This window comes from Phlebotomus argentipes, unplaced genomic scaffold, assembly GCF_947086385.1.
Source record: "Phlebotomus argentipes unplaced genomic scaffold, Phlebotomus argentipes genome assembly scaffold_18, whole genome shotgun sequence".
Taxonomy (NCBI): Eukaryota; Metazoa; Arthropoda; class Insecta; order Diptera; family Psychodidae; genus Phlebotomus; species Phlebotomus argentipes.
In genome coordinates this window covers 5,506,748-5,525,333 of record NW_026776177.1, presented here as the reverse complement: position 1 = coordinate 5,525,333, position 18,586 = coordinate 5,506,748, and the positions used below count along the sequence as shown (strand labels likewise).

Here is an 18,586-nt window from a genome sequence, read left to right as displayed (position 1 = left end):
TTCTTCTCTCTTTTTTCATTACTACAATTTTTATCAGAATTTTATCACTATAGCCGTAGTTTTAGCAGCATTGGAGCCACTATTAACTCCTCTTTTAGCTTTGTGTGTCTAAATCGAGGAATGAATAAAGATTCCTGGGAAATCAGTTGAAGGGATTAAGCTGTAATCACGCCGTCCAGGCGAACATCAGTCGCATCCATTGGGAGTTCATCGTCGGCGACAATTTGCTCCTTGAACGCCACGGCGATGAGTTTGACGCTCTCCCGGCCGAATTTCTCAATGAGGCGCGCCAGGAACTTGTCATAGTAGCCCATGCCATGGCCACAGCGTCCGTGAGACTCCGTGAAGGCGACGCCGGGCATCAGAACCAGCTCCAGACCACCTGAGAGAGCCAAAGTGCGTCTTCACTACAACATCCGCCCAAGTCTCGACTGCTCTCAACTCACCTGACTCGAGTGCAGATTCGCGATTGTCCGACCACTTGGGCTGCTTAATCTTCCAGCTAGTCAGCGGCAGAGCCTCGTAGTCCGCAAAGTCCTTCAGTTTCACCATTTCCATCGTGCTCTTGTGGTAAGTTGGCACGTAAACCTGCAAATTGAAGACACTTTTTAACCCTTTTCTCTCGCTCTTTTCCAGGTCAATTTGCTTAAACCTCCTTCTTCTGGTTGAACATCTCCCGCAGCAGCTCAACAGTGTTGACCTCGGCGTCTGTGGAGAGATAAACACTGATCCTCTTGGCCGCTTTGAACTCTGGCAGCGCCAAAACCTGAAGAAATGTGTGAGAATTGTATTTTGACTTTGGCTGGGAAGGAATTGCGGAAAAGGATTTACCTTTGCCGCGATTGCTTTGGATTGTGTGTCTCTTCCTTCGGGCGTCATGGCCTCCAATTTGGCCTTAATGCGAAGACGAAGAGCAGCTTTGGCGGGATTTCGGATCATCGTTTTTTGGGACTATTTGACTCTCTGCGCGGCTGGAATGAGACTGAAGTGAATTTTTCGGTGAGTAGTCGACGCAATATTGTGAAAAAATCTCTGTTATCAGAAAAATTGGACATATTTCTCAACCTTGGGTCATGTTTACACTACACTTTGTGCAATTCATCTCTGTGGACTTTCCGATGGGTTTGCACGCGTGGATAAAATCCAAATCTCTCTGTCTAAGGAGGAGATAATAAGCCTCAAATATGTACATCACTTCGTGACACTTCCGCAGACACTTCTGAACGTCTTTGAAGGCATTTTCCATCGCCTTTTCGACTCCTTTAACGATTTCTCTTATTGATTTCTGACTTATAACAATCTAATCCAATTGTGAGGTTATGAATCTTGCTTAAAAAAACCATTCTTGGGCTAGTTTTGGTTCTTTCTAAGCTGAAAATGAGTTTCTATAGGAAAACGACGGTTAATTTGCCATTTTAAAGCGCAAAACTGCGAAAATAAGTAAGCAAAGAGACATTTATGAGGTTATTATTGATTTTTCAGTTTTTTCTCAATAAATATGAAGTTTTTTTTGATACTAAAGAGAAATATTCCCAGATTGAAGAGAAATTTGATGATTTTGCGAGTTATTTAATCACCAAAAACTGTTTTAAACGTTTTAAATCAATCACATAACCTTAAAAAGCAATAAAATTGATTTTCTAACCTAAAAAATATTGAAAATGCATCAGTTTATTGAAAAAAGTGCAAATATCTGTAATATTTGATCACTTTCAATTCCTTACACTTCTTTTAAAAGCTGTACACCACTTCTGGCCATAATATCTTCCCCTTGTCACGGACTTATTAAACAAGTCCAGCATTTTAATGCACTTTCAATATAGCAAAGTTCAGAGGCCAATTTCACTTTTCCTTCAACCCTTGAATGGAAATTGATGAGAAGTTCTCTCTTGAGCGTACGTGAAAGTTATTTTGTCATTCTATTCAATGGGAATTTCATGCTCGTGCGAGGAAAATTGTTTAATTCTCCAACATTCAAGAGAGAGAGAGAGGGAGACTCTCATGACGTTTTGAGTGGATTCGTTGGAGGGAAATCGCAAAGGGAATTGTTACAGAAAATATTCATTAAATGAGGAAAGTTCGACTTTCCATGAAAAGTGCTCTCAAAACTGACCTTTTAAGTGAAAATATTTTCGCAGCACTTCAAAACGGAATTCAAAGAAGCTCTGAATTTACTTAACACTCAGTGTGAAATGCAATTTTGAGGGAATTTCAACAAGAATCACAACACAATTATCTCACCACACATTTTGACAGCGATAAAGTGATCATTTTTGATAACCCATAAAATCAAAGAGAAGAACAAGATTTGGAGGTTAAAGATAAGGCGCGCGATGGTGAGTTTTCAAAGACAGAAACCGTCTTTTTGGAGACTTCCAACTTCAATTTGTCTCAATTAACTAATTACTCGCCAACATTCTCTCCACCTTTTTGGGCCATAGAAAATAGACGAGAAATCATTCATCTTATTGTGTATCTTGTGATGAATTATTTATGTACAAGTCAGGAGGGATTTTTTCCAAGAATTTTGGTGTTCTGCCATGAAATCACTTCAATCATGATAAATTCGCTTCTGTATAGTTCTTGCGACAGAATACATTTTGGACACCCTCGTAAGTCAACATTTTCTCTCACTTCTCTCCTTATTTTCTTGTAACATTTCCAGTCTGAAGGATAACATTTAATTATTCCTGGTCAAGTAGCTGAGAAGATGTTTTCTGAGGAGAGACTTCAATAAAGATGCAAATGATTGTGGCAAATGCAGAGTCGCTTTGCCGACACACACAGATTTGATTACCATGAATTTTCGGCAAAAAGGGAAGAATGAATATTGCATTGTTCAATTTATTTGGAGATTAATTTCTGGCTCTTGCAAGAAATCTCGTCAAGATTTTCACATGTGCATTTTGTGTAATATTGTAAATATTGACAGAATTCAATGTTGTTTCTCCCGCATTTTCTGCTCGCTAAGCAATCTTTTCGTGAGTGTTCTCAACTCAGGCTGTGTAAAGTTCAAGCCATCTATTATGGTTGGTTTATTTTGCAAATTCAAACTTGTCTCTTATTATACGAATCACCAAGGGGGAGATAATACAGTCAGAAGTACGTAAGAAGTGGAAGAAGTGTACAAAAACTTACAATCTTTCTTTCCTGCGAGGTTTTTTTTACTGGCTTAGTCATCTTGATGCTTTAGATTTCGTTTGAACAGTACGGAAAGAGATCAAAAGAAATACTTTTCTAGGTTATGTAATGAATCACGGACGGATTTAGTGGATAATTCGCATTCTAGCACATCAATTCTTATGCTAAAGTTGCCAAGAGTGCTTGTCATTGGCAGAATTAGGTATTTTCACGCGATAAAAATTGATATTCTGATCTTTAATTGCCAAAAAAACACTGCAAATTGTGTTAAGATCGAACATAACCTCAAAAAGAGTATTGTGGACTTTAAAGATTTCTTTCTGCACGATTCTGACTCTGAATCAACCAAGGAATCAGCAGTTTTGAGTTAAGTTTTTATCTTATCATCTAGAAAGCTTCCAATTAAAGTCTTTTTATATCTCTTAGTGATATTTTTGAGGTTATGGTCGGAAAAAAACGCTAGAATAAGCCGTTTTAAGTAGGATTTTTTCACAAATATCGCATGGAACCTCAAGATATTCATTATAATTTGCGAATTATTGTGTAAACATTCTAAGAATTTGATGTGCTGGAAGTATTGTACAGTTTAAGTGCATATTGTCTCCCCCTTTGCGAATTAATTGAGAAAGAAAGAAAGTCGGAAACATTTTTATGACATTCGCTTGGGGAATTTCTCTACATTTCTCTCATTGACAGGAATCAGAAAAGGAAATATGAGGAAATGAAACGTAATTGAATTTTCCCGTCAAAGAGAAGATCTTCTGTGCATAAAACTGCGTTTGAAGTTGAAGGGAAGGGAAAAAGCTCTAACTTGCAGAAATTCAACACCATAATAATTGCTTCTGGTGCAGGAACAAAAGGCAGACTTTGTCCTTTTGACCTCCTTTTTTTCATTTGTTTGGGGCGAATGTGAATCCATTCTGTGTGAAATGAAAGTTAAATTGAGCGTGTTAGAAACTTGTCCACCTCTTTTATTTCCCAACAGCACACAGAGTGAGAAGAGAGGCTTTTGGAGGCGATTTCAAATTAGAATCTGAGGCAGAAAAAAAGACGCCTTTATCAGTTGGAGAGCATTTTGTGGCATCAGCCTTCAATTTGATATTTGTGGGTATTATGCAAATATCGCACCATCTCTTGGGCCCCCAAATGCAGAGGTGCTTTCGCCATTCTCGCTTTTGCCAAGGGGGAGATAATACAGCTAAACAGTTTACACAATTTCTGTAGAGAATCACAGACTTTCCAGAACTTCGACAGTGCTTAAAACGTGCGTTTTCCCCCCATTTTCTTGACTTCATACATTTTTCTAACCGCCTAAATTATCATAACCTCAAATTAAGGAGTCTTTTACCTTAAAACACGACATTTTTACTTTGAAAACATACGAAAATACAGAATTTTAGAAATATTTAAAGTTTCCAGCAAATATTTAGATGTGATTTAATTTTCAATCGCTATTTTGGATGAACTTCGGATCATAACCTAGAAATTATCTTAAGATTTGTAAAAGAATGTTTGAAAGAAACTTTTTCGGAATCTTTTAAAGGTAAGACTAATCGATAATAAGCTGAAATTTGCTGTTTCCGTATAAAAAATCAATCAAACAGCAATTGAAATAGACAGTTTTGTATCATGAAACTATATTTTTGAGGTTATGATCAATCTTAGCATGATTAACATAGTGTAGAATTAAAAGCTTGTTTTCTTCATCAGATTTCAGTATTATTTGGCACAATAATGAATGATTTTAAAGGTTTTTCAGTGGAAAAGTGTGTCTTAAATTCATAACATAACCTAGAAAAATGTAAAGAACAATTCTTTTTCACCAATTATTGCGTTTATTCATATGAAATAATCATTTTCTCCCCCTTGAATTTTGCCATCGGACTTTGTCAGTCGCCTTTATTGATGGGTGTGTTTTTCAGCACGAACCCACCCAATTTTTCCGCCAACCTCCAGATAAAAACCCACAATTTCAGCTGAGATAATGAAATTTTGGCGGGAGAATTTGTTTTACGGGCGATTTTCCGTATTTAAACCGTATAAATCGCATAAATTTCAACGCTTACCGAGTGATTACGAAAGCTTATGAATTTACTAATTACCTTCCGAGCGATTAAATTTATTTTAATATTATCCTCAGGCTTGACACAAGAGTGGCAAATCCTGAGTCTAAGCGTGATTGTCGTTAAGAGACTTTGATGGATCCTTTGGTGACCCAGAGAAGGCTTGCGAAGGGACAAACACGCCTGGAATCAATTGGCGGAAATGCGATTCTCTGCTCGCTCCGCAATTTGTGTGATTGATTCCACCTTGACGACAGGCTTGTCTCAAACTAATCCCGACTCATCTCGAGTTTAATCACACAAGTGCCTAATGAGTGCATCCCTTTTTGGAGTGCCCAGAAAACAAGGGCGAGTAAACTCTGGCAGCGCCTCAAACTCCTTCTGCGCTGCTGCTCGGCGTGTTAGTGTGTTAAGAAAAGGTGAATGTGGGAATTGTTGTTGTTGTTTGAACCCTTGTGCCTTTCTCGGTTTCCTTGCTGTTTGTCGACAGAAAATCCAATTAGAGACTTTACTGTCGCAACACTGAATAATGTAAATGAATTTGCTAAAGTGGTGAAAATGTCTCTTTCTCTCACACATTTTCCATCCCCCCGTCGATCCTCGGTCACAGGCGACGCTTGATGGGTGATTTTCAGACAATATTATTTGCCAAGATGATTGTCGATGACCCCAATTTGGGAGGCTTTTACATCAAATCTGTCGAGCAATAGCTCATCAAATAATCCCATGCGATATTGGACAATTCTGCTTGAACTTTCGGTTCACATTATTGTTATTGTTCACTGAGTGTAAATGCAAATTTGTACAGGGTTTCTGAGAATCTTCACTTGACTATAGTTATTTTGGAGATGTGAATTCACTCCAGCAAATTTGAGTTTCAGAATTATCACAGCGGCGTAAAACGTGGTAGAATAATCTAAGAATTTGATAAATCAATGATAGACATTCCATGCAGAGCTTAAAATAAATTTATTATCATTGCCACAGAAAGTGATAAAGTTCCCTAAAATCGCAAGGCTCCGGCAAAGGTGCTTCATATTGGTGGTTTTGTTTTGGCTATGGATTGGCAATCACACATCATATTTGATTTTTTTTGTTTTTGATCCAGACCACCTAAGCCCTGAAGAGCTATGCTGGAACTATAATTATTGCCCACGCTGTAATTATTTGGTCAAAAAGACCTAAACAGCATGTAAATCTCTAAATTTTGAGAATATTTGCATGGCGCTATTTATACAATTCACATGAGTGTTGTAATCACGAAGTATATTATTGAAATGGCATGGTTATACATGATGCGACATCTATGCACTTAAATGCACATCAGTACTTTGACTGGTCGCCGCTACATTCGCTAGTGCATCAAAGGAAACGAAAAAAGTAGCTTTTTCAATTTCAACTTTGAGATCTCATTATTTTTTGCTCGCTGGGAGTGATTATAGCAGAACTTGAAGAGTAACGTTCAAATGAGCAATTGTCATCCTTATGCTCAGTGATTTTGCAGATAATAACCTTGACGAAGAGTTAACAGTGGCTTTAGTCCTCTTCAAATCACCCCTTAAACCCGAAAACCCTCAGCCAGAGATGTTTTCTATCAATTTGCCTCAAGTATCTCTATCAAAGTCAAATTAGCATCACTCAGGAATGCGGTCCTCGAGTGGCTTTTCTCCGGGGAGAAAATCAATTTTGGGGTGACCGAGGGTGGGTCGTGTCGGTGAATTCAATATTGTCGGTTCACAGGCGAGGTGGTGAGTGGGGAATTTTATTGAGAATAAGAGCGCATTCGATGGTATATATGAAGTGCGTGGCACTCAATCTCACACCCAAGACCACGTCAGCGATCGTATAAATTTTCACGAGCCATCGTCTGTGATGCTGTCTAATAGCCCCTCTCTCTCTCTCCCCCCCTCTCTCCCTCTCCCGAGGGGGTGAATCGAACCATTTTTATACGTATGCCAAATATCGCGATTACAGCTTTTATTGTCATATCCTTCTATTTGGTCCCCTTTTTAACGGTCTCGCTATCGTAAAGTTCAGATTCTTATCAATGTGTCCTGTGGTGATGTTGTCGCGTTTCTTGCATAAGAAGAAGATGGGAAGAATTGAGATACAATTGTTCAAAATTGGGTGAATTTTCAGCCTCTCGCATTGATTAATTTGCATATTTTCCCATTGTGTGGGTTTCAACAGTCAACTGCGTGTGCCGCGCGCGTATAATTGAAAGTGACCTTTCCCAAAAGGAAAGCCAAAGGAAAAAAGAAGACGATCGTAAAAGAAAAGCAGAACAGTCTCTTACTCATTATGACTGTCAGCCGTTTGGGTAATAAAAGGGACTTTTGTCCTTTTTTTATTAATGCCTCTCTTTCAAGCATCTTCCTTGTGCTTCGGCATCAAAGTCCGCGCTATCTCAGCTTCGGGAGCGGCGTCTCTCTTGGCGTCCATCACAAGTCCATGGCAGACGAACATCTGCCTAAAGCTGGCAGATTACCTCACGTAGGCGTCGTGGGAGATGCTATTAGAATCTCACATTCCGGATACAATCCTAACACCATATCTCAGCGCCATAACTCCCAATTCCGCTTCTCATTCCCACGCGCGGCCTTTCCCATGCGACTTCCGTCTTTTGAGGGCTGTGAAAATCAATGCTTAAGGGTTGATTTTTCTCCATTTGCGTGGGAACGAGGAGAGATCACGAGGTTTCTGTAAATTATTCCTCCTTTTCCGCTGATGATTGATGAGTGGGTTGATTTGTTCACGGGGATGTTATCAATCATCAGAGTACATTTTCACCTGATTACTCCTATTTTTGAGTCGCTCAGCTCAATTTCATCGCTCTCCTCTTTTGTACACAGCACGAGAATTCGTCTATTTTTATAATAACTTTCCTACACAGCTCTTCTTCGTCACAATTATTTCCAGTCTTCTGTTGATTTTTTGGGGGGTGAAGAATGAGAGGGAAAGAAGGAAGAAATTGCATAAATTTTGCCACGAAATCACAGAATTCCAGTGAAATTGGTCTCGAAGAAAATGGTACTTGAGTGAAGGGAGAAAAAGCGAGAATTTAATAGTCGTCTATGCAATAGAACATGGACAGAATATATAAATTCATGCCAAGAGCGCGCAGTAAAACTAATAATCATAAAGTAAATCCTCACCATGCACAGCCTTGGCATTGTCCCTCTCGTCCCAGAAATCTTTGCTCCCTCACTCTTTCCCTCTGCCCTGAGCTCCCCTTTTTCCGACGAAAATCCCAGAGATTTGCGACACGCGAGGGAGTGAGAATTTTCCCAGACGCGCTGTGTGGAATCATCCCCCAAAAAAAACACCCACACGGCCTCCCACAAGTCGTCTGTCTTCGCCACTCAACAAGTTTGCTGTGTCGCTCTGGGCTCGATGGCAACTAAGGGAAATCCCTCCACCTTGACTCACCCTTTGGCAGACGGCGAGAGAACTCCTTTGCCATCAGCGGCGGAAGAATCACGCAAAGACTCCGCTCTGCCCATCTTTATCTCCTTCCGCCGCTGTTATTAGTTTTTATTCGAAAGTCTCAGGCTTTTGTCCTCCCGACTTCTTCACCCCTTCATGTCCGTCCAGAATGACTGACACTGATGGGAAGATTACGCGTAATGTTTCTCCATATTGAATATCAATCGAAGGCGTGTTTGTTCCATTCAGAATTTGTCACTTGTCCTCATTCATGTTTACTTTGACGAGCGATTCTTGAATAATTTCGCTTTGAACAACTCAAGAGGAAAGTTACTCGCGGTTTCCAAACCATTAACCACATTAACTGTGAGGTTATTTGCCTCCAAATAATCTCTATCAATCAATATAATATCATAAAGGGCAATAAATGTCATTGAAAACAGCAAAGAAAAGGGAAAGAAAGTCATAAAATTTGCCACAAACTAGACTCGAAGTCCTAAAAGTAGGTGAAATACAATCGAAACTTCTACATGCCTTTCAAACTTGATCAGTTGATGATGAATTCTGACTTTTTCTACGCTAAAAACTTCATTTTCATCCTTAAATTTGCCTCTCTTTGCCAGAATCACGCCAGAAAGTCAGTGAGAAATGCGATATAAGTAGCGTCCCCCACGCTAGCTTTGCTGCCCTCTGGCGGCAATATGGGGAGAAGCTATAATTTGATTTATTAGCATATTTTGGCGAAAATATGAAATTCTTGTGATTTTTGCTGTAATCTGGAAATGGAATAACTTCAATTAATACATGTTTCGTGGCTTTTTTTTGGCATGTCGTCCAAAGTCAAATGTGTAGACTATGATTATTTGATGACATATGACTAGCCATCGCTTTAAGGATTTATGTTGTGGATTGAAATCGCGTCAGAATTGGGAAGAATTTCAATCTTGTCGTAAGTCTTTTGTGCATAGAATTGGATAAAATTGAGCTTACTCATGGGGGCTTTTTCATCCCCCTTGGCCTTATCGCTGGGGTAAAAGCCTATGCGGATGAGGCTTGGGGATAAATTGTTGAGCTCAAGAAGCGGACAAATAACATTGATGGGAAAAATTTCCCATAGGAATTTGCCTTCTTCGGATAAATATCTCTGCCAACTTTTCATCCATCTCATTTTGTACATATAATATTTCAACAAACACAATTTTGCCTCGTGTGTGCATTGATGGAATTTGCAGTATTTTCCACTGAACGGAAAATTATGGCTCCCACTTGAATTGTGAACCACACAATTCTGGAGCTTCAAGCGAATGAGAGTGAGAATGCGAGTCGATTTGACGATTGCGATTGATGGCAGAATTTAGAGCTTATCGACACGTGATCGGATTCTTTGTTTGTGGAACTTATGAACTTCCAAAGCTACCAGCCGAAGACAATGGTAACAAAGAAGTTTTTGATGCAGTCGAAAGAGGTTTCAAGTTCAAGCGAGGATTTTCCCATGGAAAAAAGCTTCAAGAAAGCTCCCCGATAAGTGCATAGTTAGGGGAATAATTGGACGCAAATTACCAGAACTATTTTGTAATTCTGCCACCCTTTGTTCAGCATCCACAGGAAGTCTCTTGGCAGCAAATAATTAATTCTGTTGTACTTCTCTTTATGCCGTTGTCGCTCAACATGAAGTTTGCGCGTAAGAATTGCAACTGACAAATTCTACCAACTATAATTTTTACCTTTCAGAAATACAGCAAATGAACTCTTACACATTAAAACTCCAATGAATTATCCAGAATCCTGCAGAAGCAGCAATTATTGCTGGAAAAATATACATAGAGGTGAATTTTAATTGGAGTGAATTGAAAAACTCTAGGTTGGAAATGTTAATCCTTGGATATTTTTTCATTGCGTTGATAATCTAAATGAGTCGCTCGTAATAATTAGAGTGAAATTTAATGATTAAACGAACTTACCAAGTGAAGTTCTATCATAATTGTACGAAGCTCCTCTTCCGAGATGATCAAACTATGTAGTCCCTCCACTCTGTGCCGAAATCCACACGTTTCATCGATAAATTCAAAAACAAACACTGCTAACTTCACTCCGCGGATAACCTCTGGCGGCCATATTGCCGTCCTGATCTGTCATTTTTCAAAGTTTGGCCGTAACGATTTAGTATTTGGGTTAGACTTAGAAAGTCTGGGAACATAACGGGTGGGGTTTGATCATCTCGGAAGAGGAGCTTCGTACAATTATGATAGAACTTCACTTGGTAAGTTCGTTTAATCATTAAATTGTACTATGCTCCTCTTCCTCGAGATCAAACTATGTAGATGTTTATAGCTCGTTACGGCTTTATATGTGAATTAACAAGTTTATTTCTGTTATTTAAGAAATATGAAAATATTTCTCCTGAACATGGGAGATCACCGTTATACATTTCACTTTCCATCTAAGATAGCTTTGGCAAATCTCTCCTTGTTTTAAAAGAAATAAAGAGATTTTTTACATCTCCGCGAATCAATTCAGTTTTCTGAATGTAAGCCTTCATGGCTGATGCTACACAAATACTTAAATCCCTTTTAGTATGCAGCTCTCCCTGATATAATCGCGGCAACCAGGGTAATCTTTCTCCAGAAATTGGTTTCGCTGTCAATGGAAGAATGAATGTATGAATCAGCTGAGAAGTAAATTACTTCTGAAACGATCATTGATTGAAAAATTGGGTACCACGGCTGAGATGGCCAATTTGGGACAATCATGATTCCCTCGGCCTTTTCATACTGAATTTTCTGTAAGACTCGTAGAATTATTGAAAACGGCGGGAATGCATAGAAAAAATATGAATTCCAAGAGATTGTAAATGCATCAATCGCGAAAGAATGTGGGTCTCTTTTCCATGAGACATATCTCCGACATTTTGCATTTGACCGCGAAGCAAAAAGATCTATCTGTGGAGATCCAAATTTTCTAACAATCTTTCGAAAGCCCGCTTCCGATAATTCGAATTCAGTGTTCGCCTCGAGTTTTCTCGACTCCAAATCAGCCTCAACGTTTTCTTCTGATGTTATATAGGATGCAAAAATATATATATTTCGCTTTTCGCACCAACGCCATATCTTTTTGGCCAAGAAACTCAAATCTTCTCTCTGTACTCCGCCCATTCTATTTATGTATGAGATTGCTGTCGTATTGTCAATACGAAGAAGAATTTGACTGTCTTTATAACGATCAGCAAAACATTTGAGTCCGAAAAAAGCGGCTGTGAGTTCTAGAAAGTTTATACTTAAATCTTTCTCTTCCTCCTTCCATGAGCCATGAGCTCTTTCACCTTTGTAAGCCGCGCCCCAACCTGATTTTGACGCGTCCGTGAATATTGTCAAATCGTAATGAGGATTACGAATAGGATTGAAACTTGAACTTCCAATCGTATTCCACCACGTCAATTCTTTCATAACCTCTTGGTTAATTGACAGTTTCCCGTTATAATTTCCCTTGCTTCTCAAAAGAGCTAAGAATTTCAACCTTTCACAAGCTTTTGTATAAACCAAACCGTATTTCACAGCTGGACAACAAGAAACTAGAAATCCGAGCATCTCAGCAAATTTCTGAATCTTATATTCGTGATTGGCTTTAAATTGACTAGTCAATTTTCTAATCTTAGCTTTCTTGTCATTCGGTAGCTCTACCGTCATGTTTAGAGAGTTATAATCAACTCCCAAGAATCTACAAATTCGAGACGGCTTCAATTTACTCTTCTCATAATTAATTATGAACCCCAAGTTGATCAAAAGCTCTTCCGTACATCTCACGCTTTTTGCGCACTCCGAATAGGATTTTCCCATTATCCATAAATCGTCTAGGTAAGCTACCAATGTGATTCCTTGTTGGCGTAAAGCGGAGACAACAGGTTTCATGATCTTTGTGAAAACGTAAGGAGCTACGTTTAATCCAAAGGGCATGCAAGTAAATTGGTAAAGAGTACCTTTAACCAGAAATCGCAAATATTTTTTATGCGTCTCGTGAATAGGAATTAAGTAGTAAGCATCTTTGATATCTATAGAAGCCATGTAACAATTCTCGGACATGAGTCTGATGACGGTTCTGCCGTCCTCCATTTTAAAATGTGGCGCATCAATAAATTCATTGAGTCTTTTCAGATTGATAATGAATCGATTCGAACCATCTGGCTTTGGGATTAAGAATATTTTGGAAATAAAATGATTTTTCTCGGGATAGCATTCTTCTACTGCTCCTTTTGAAATCAATTGCTCCACCAAATCTTTGATTTTAGCAAGCTCAGAAGCTGATGAGTCATCCTCTGATGGAGGATTATCTTGGATTACATGATTATTGAAAGGAATTTCGTATCCTTTTAACCAAGAGAGGATCACCTTATCGCTACTTATGTCATTCCAGGCGTGGCTAAAAAACTGCAGGCGCCCTGCAGGTTTTCTTACATTAATTAGCGACGGTGATATGACTTCTTGTTCTCCCCTCGGCTGTCTCTGTATTTCCTGGATGGCTGTTGACGTTGACGGTGTTGTTGCGGCTTCCTCGTTGACCTCGCTGACCCGCCAGTTGACGCATATTTCCTTTGCTGATTGCGCGGCGGGTTTTCCCAGTTTTTTGGCTTCGGATCCTTCCTCTTGACATCTCTTCCCGTCGACTGCATTGACTTGGTGGTCTTAACCGTCTCCTCCAAGTCTTTCCCAAAGAGAAACTCATCAGTTGTTGTAGATTGGAATGCATCCCTCATCGACACGTCCACATTCGCAATCACGAGATTTCTGCGAATTACAGATTCGTCATGCTGAAGATCAGACAGCAATTTGCCTGCGCCTGCCAGTAGTGTCATCAATTCACTCCATCCGGGAAGAGCCTTCTCCTTCAACAACGCCACTATCACTCGAGTCACCGCTGAGAGAGCGGAAGTGATCTTTTGTTGTCTCTTGACAATCTTGTCATCCCTGGCAACAATAGCGTCGTGCATTATGATCTTCACCAGTTGATTGAGCACTGGTGGCTCGAATCTGAGGCAGTTCTTGGGTGGTGTGAGCTGTAGCAAAAGCTCTTTCACTGACTCTTCTGGCAATCCCTTCTCTACAATCTCTTCGAACCGCATCGCCAAATTCGGAATGACATCTGGGGCCAATTGGCGATTGCCGTAGAGATTCTCGCCAAGAATATTGAGAATTTCTTGCTCAGCTTCAGTGACATGGTCAGCTGTGTCTTTCTGATCTTCTGGGCGTACAGAGCCTTCAGGACTTACGGATCCTGTCTTAGAAGGTGAGGGAGTGGCACTCTTAGCCTCACTTTCTGAAGAGCTTGTGAGCTCAACAGATCTTCTCTCAGAAATGGAAGAAGATTTCTTTCTGAGCTGACTTGTGGACGCAATTGGAGATCTCGATCTATCTCTCGGTCGATATCTGGGCTGCTCACTGCTACTCTCACGGCTGCTGTCACGACTGCTGACGCTGGATCGGCGGCTGCTGTCCGGACTGCTGCGATGCCTGCTCCTCTCCCGGCGGCCTGGCGAGCGGCTTCTCCCTGCAGTTCAAAGTAAGACGAAATATGTCAACTATGATGAACTCGAAGGAGGCCTTGATGAGCTGCATTTGCGCAAAACCCAGTATGACTGGCGGAGACTAGTGACAACTAGTTTTCCGGAGAGTTTAACTCTCTTCTGCCGTGTGTGAACTTGAGCCTTCGGCTCAAAACTACTTACCGGGGGGCGATCAAACCCCGTTCACACTGTGAGTATGACTCACGATTGGCAGAAAGCGCAAATTAAATGAGTGTGACTCATTTATAAGAGTGGCAACTCTTATTTTTGTGTTCAAAGAACACTGCAGCGTGATCGCCGCCATATTGCCGGAACTTCTCGTTGCTGGAACATTCTAGAAGTTTCCAGAGAAATCGCTCAATTACTGCGATACTTACCGCGCTTTTTGCGCTTTTCCTTCGCCTGGCGCTTGAGCTTTTTAAGCTTTCGCTTAAAACACTTCAGTTGCTCGCGTAAATCCAGCTTTTCCTGGTGATCTCGCATTTTCACGAAAAAACGTGTTTCTTTCACGGCACACAAAAGAAGAATGACAGATCAGGACGGCAATATGGCCGCCAGAGGTTATCCGCGGAGTGAAGTTAGCAGTGTTTGTTTTTGAATTTATCGATGAAACGTGTGGATTTCGGCACAGAGTGGAGGGACTACATAGTTTGATCTCGAGGAAGAGGAGCATAGTACAATGTATTTTTCTAAAGGCAAACAGAAATCGTTCATGCCATTCAAAATGGTTCGTCTTATCTAAATGTGCAGCTCGGAAATGCTATGATAACTCTAAAGAGGCGATGAGTGTTCTGCACTTTCCCAAGAAATTCTATAAATGCACTCTGAGTGAAAATGTAATCAGCTTATCATGAAATTGTGCACAAAATCTCCACGAAAGGGGTAAAAAATTTGTTACTCCCTTGAGAGGGAGTCGGAAAAATTAGTTAAAGTGATAGTATTAAAAAGGATTATGATGTATAATTCTCTTTTCATCATTTTGGCTCAGATAATCTGACGAAAGCAGATTAGACAATGTAATTATTACATCGCTTCTCCTTCGCATTGGAGGCCCTGCACATCTTCTTAGCGTGATATAACACTGTAAATAAGAGACAAGATTATGCTGGCGATAGCATTTTTCAATCAATGATTACATCAATGGATAACCAAAATGAATTCCAAGAGGAAATTCGAAGAGGAAAACTAGACACTGATGCTCAATTTATGTGAGAAAAGCCACAAGGGTTATCCTTGTGATTTTCCAAAGGTGTAAAAGAAGAGTTACGAGACTGGATTTTCACCGCAAATCCATCTTGGCGTTAACATAGATGAAAAGGGGAAAATTCACCTTCACGCTGTATTGTTTACTCCTTTTTATTGATAGGCATCTGCCCTGCATTATTCAGTGTGAATTGATTGTAAAGCCCGCAAAGTCTGATGTCATTGACAACGTGAAGTGCGCTGGGAAACTTTTCTTGCGTGCATTTTTGTGTGGTTCCAATTCGATCGCGAAAGGGAAATGTCCTCAGACGATAAGAGCATCTTGAGAGCTGTGATTCAATGTGCTTCATAAGTTGTGTATGCCAAGGGGAAGATAATACAGTCAGAAGTACTGAAAAACTTACAATATTCCTTTCCAGAGTGCTTTTACTGCCCAGTCCTCCTGATTCTTTAAATTCCTTTTGATTTCTTAAGTAGAATCAATCGCAATTATAATTTTCTAGGTTATGTCATGAATTAAGGACATATTCAGTGAATTATTCGCATTCTAGCCCATCAATCTTATGCTTCAGTCAAAGAAATCGCCAGTCATTGGCAGAATTTCGCATTTTCATCTAAAAAAAACACTGCAAATTGTATTAAACTAGAACATAACCTAAAAATAGTCGTTAGGACTTTTTTTTCCTTTTAATGCTGTACGGTCCCAGCCTTTTCGGCCACAAGACCATCGTTAGGACTTGGAAAATTGTTATTTAGAGAACTTTCTGGACAATTTAACCTCTAAACCAGCAATTATGAGTTCATTGGCAAATCATAACAGAAGATTTTGAGTCTTTTGAAGATCTCTTAGTAATGTTTTTGAGGTTATGGACGGAAGAGATACTCAAAACTTAGTTTTTAAATGGTTTTTAAAGAAATATCGGGATGGAAACTTAAGACATTAGTGAGGAAATAGCCTGAAACTTGGTCTAAACACTTCAAGTGCGTGTTAGGCCTCTTTGGCAGTGTTCAGGAAGTGGTGTAGAGATTTAGGGCACATTATCCTCCAGATGGCTCAGCTCAGCTCGATGGCAGGATGCGACCCAATTTCTCGCGCGCGCTGGCGAGTGGACGTCAGCAGAGGAGCGCGCAACAGTGTGTCTGGCGTGGACTTTCCCGACTGAAAGCGCCTATTTAAACTTGACCCGCAAATGTTCCCTCTCTGGAGCTCCTCCACCACTGCCTCTCAGCTCTCGTGCGCACACTGGCGGCGGGCTTTGGCACATGCCGCGGCGCGCATGAGCTTTCGCCGTCACGTGGGCAGTGCATCTCGCTCGCGTGTGCCACTTTTGCCATGCGGGCGCGCGCGCGCGAGCGAGACGGACAGAGGTGATCGCGATGCAGGCAGTGTGTTGGACACCAGTGACGGCGGAGCCGAGCAGTCAGTCGCTATCAGTCCCTCAATTGTGTGAGACGTGTTCACAGCAATTGCGTGAGATTTCTCTCTTTTTGTACATATCGAGAATTGAATTTAAGTTATAAGACAAGACCATACATTTCGTTGATTTTCACGCAAATCGCCACGTTAACAATAATTGATTGTACAGTGTGTGTCTCGAGGAATTTTCCCACTGTTTCTCTCACTCTTCGTGTCACTTTTGCAACGTGGTGTTGAAGCTCTTTCTTTGTGTTTGGGGGGCATATTTCGTCAGTTTGCGCCAAGGGTTCGCGCTGTGGGTGCTGGGAAAACGGGGTGAAAAGTCATTTTCCCGTTTTTGGCAAGTGTTGGTCGCTTGAAAGTTTGTGCCGAATGCACTATGTGTGCGAAATGTTGGTGAGATGTTCTTGCGTGAAAAGTGCGCAAATTGACACAGCTTCTTCGCCACTGTGAACTCATACTTTTCCGTCTGCAGACCGTCAAATAAGGTGTGAATTGTTTGAATTTATTTATTAAGCACGCCGACTGGCTCATTCCCTCGAGAGAGAGGAGAGAAAAGAATAAACCTTGCGGGAGGTGTTTAAGTTTCCAATTGTTGCCCATTTATCGTGCCTCGGGTTGTGGAGTGATTTTTTCCGCATTGACATTCCTAATAAATGCCTTTGTCGCTCAACTGCCCTGCAAATTCATGTTTTTCCGCAGCATTTTGAGCCCAACAACCCCAAAACGGTGGCTTAAATCGGGCTCACGGAAGAGTTGTGCGTAAACCCAATTTTGGTGTAAATTGCGCAAAGCAAAATAAACACATGTCAGAAAATGACAGCTGAGTCAGAGGCGCGCAACCGTTTTTTTCCCGTGACGCGCCTCTAATGGCCGTTATAGCATTTCAAATGTACACTTTTTACATATGTGAATTTCCGTGCAGTTGAATTGTTTAGTGTTTATCGATTGTCCTGCGTATCCTTGCTGATTCACTATCCAAGGTGGACCTTCGTGGACTCCGCCACAGACCCTTCTCTAGGTCACAGGCAGTCATGCTAATTGACGGCCATGTCGCGCCATTGAGCCCGAAACACTCTCCCGTGATTTCCACTTATTTTTCCATTTCAGCACGGAAAAAATCAACGCAATTAATGCCTCCAGTTTGAGATAACATTCCCACGAATACCTTATCGTGCATCTGGCACAATTCTGCTTATATTTGGCAAGCGAGTGTAAAAGGGGTTAAAGTGTGTATACAAGTGAAATGTATTCAACTGTAAATTTGTGTGTTAGTCAAAACTCACAGGATTAAACCACACAAAATCTCAAAGGGTATTCAGAAGCGGAAATAAATGTTTTGAATACATCAACTCTGGATGGTGGATTTCTCAGTAAAATTGCATGAGTCAGTCAGTTAAATGTAATCATTTGCTGGCTTTGTGTGCAAACATCATCAAAACTATCTAAGTGAATTAGCGAGTGTTTAAGAAATCCTTTACGACGACGCTTCATTGTAATGAGTGAAAAATAGTGCAGAAGTTTTTCAACAATAATTAAGAACTAAACTGAAGATGACTAATTAAAAATTGACTTTGGAAAATAATATTTTCAGATTTTCTATTAACTTTTCTACACTACTGTCAAAAATTCCAATAAAATCAACTATTACATTTACAAAATAATTCTTACACAGCAATATCATTATTATTATTATTAGAATGGGATGGGTAGGCCATATTTATGGTCTAGATCTAGGGCACTGCGACTATAGAAGCCTATTGTACCCAACCTGAAATGAGG

The 18,586-nt window shown here is 40.3% G+C and overlaps 2 protein-coding genes across 2 annotated transcripts; both read right to left on the bottom strand.

Moving 5' to 3' along the window:
* Positions 1-149: 149 nt before the first annotated feature.
* Positions 150-2,256, bottom strand: LOC132260235 (5-formyltetrahydrofolate cyclo-ligase). Its single transcript, XM_059758230.1, has 5 exons — positions 2,114-2,256; positions 832-982; positions 653-766; positions 447-588; positions 150-382 (listed from the first exon to the last, which is right to left on the bottom strand). The coding sequence occupies exons 2-5, from the start codon at positions 937-939 to the stop codon at positions 156-158; spliced, it is 591 nt and encodes a 196-aa protein (XP_059614213.1). The 5' UTR covers positions 940-982; positions 2,114-2,256; the 3' UTR covers positions 150-155.
* Positions 1,061-14,667, bottom strand: LOC132261098 (uncharacterized). The gene is made up of 5 exons (XM_059759649.1): positions 14,562-14,667; positions 13,298-14,168; positions 11,594-13,187; positions 8,360-8,500; positions 1,061-1,300 (listed from the first exon to the last, which is right to left on the bottom strand). The coding sequence occupies exons 1-5, from the start codon at positions 14,665-14,667 to the stop codon at positions 1,061-1,063; spliced, it is 2,952 nt and encodes a 983-aa protein (XP_059615632.1).
* Between the last annotated feature and the right edge of the window lie 3,919 nt (positions 14,668-18,586).

Bases quoted from the DNA above. Each gene is read 5' to 3' on its own strand.
- LOC132260235 (XM_059758230.1), bottom strand. From the start codon at position 939: ATGATCCGAAATCCCGCCAAAGCTGCTCTTCGTCTTCGCATTAAGGCC. The intron at 767-831 runs GTAAATCCTTTT...ACATTTCTTCAG, and splicing joins CCAAAGCAATCGCGGCAAAG to GTTTTGGCGCTGCCAGAGTT. The intron at 589-652 runs GTTTAAGCAAAT...TTCAATTTGCAG, and splicing joins TGTTCAACCAGAAGAAGGAG to GTTTACGTGCCAACTTACCA.
- LOC132261098 (XM_059759649.1), bottom strand. From the start codon at position 14,667: ATGCGAGATCACCAGGAAAAGCTGGATTTACGCGAGCAACTGAAGTGT. The intron at 13,188-13,297 runs GTCAATGCAGTC...CTGGCGGGTCAG, and splicing joins GAGACGGTTAAGACCACCAA to CGAGGTCAACGAGGAAGCCG. The intron at 1,301-8,359 runs GTGAGGATTTAC...CAATTGGATTAG, and splicing joins CAATGCCAAGGCTGTGCATG to ATTGTTATAAGTCAGAAATC.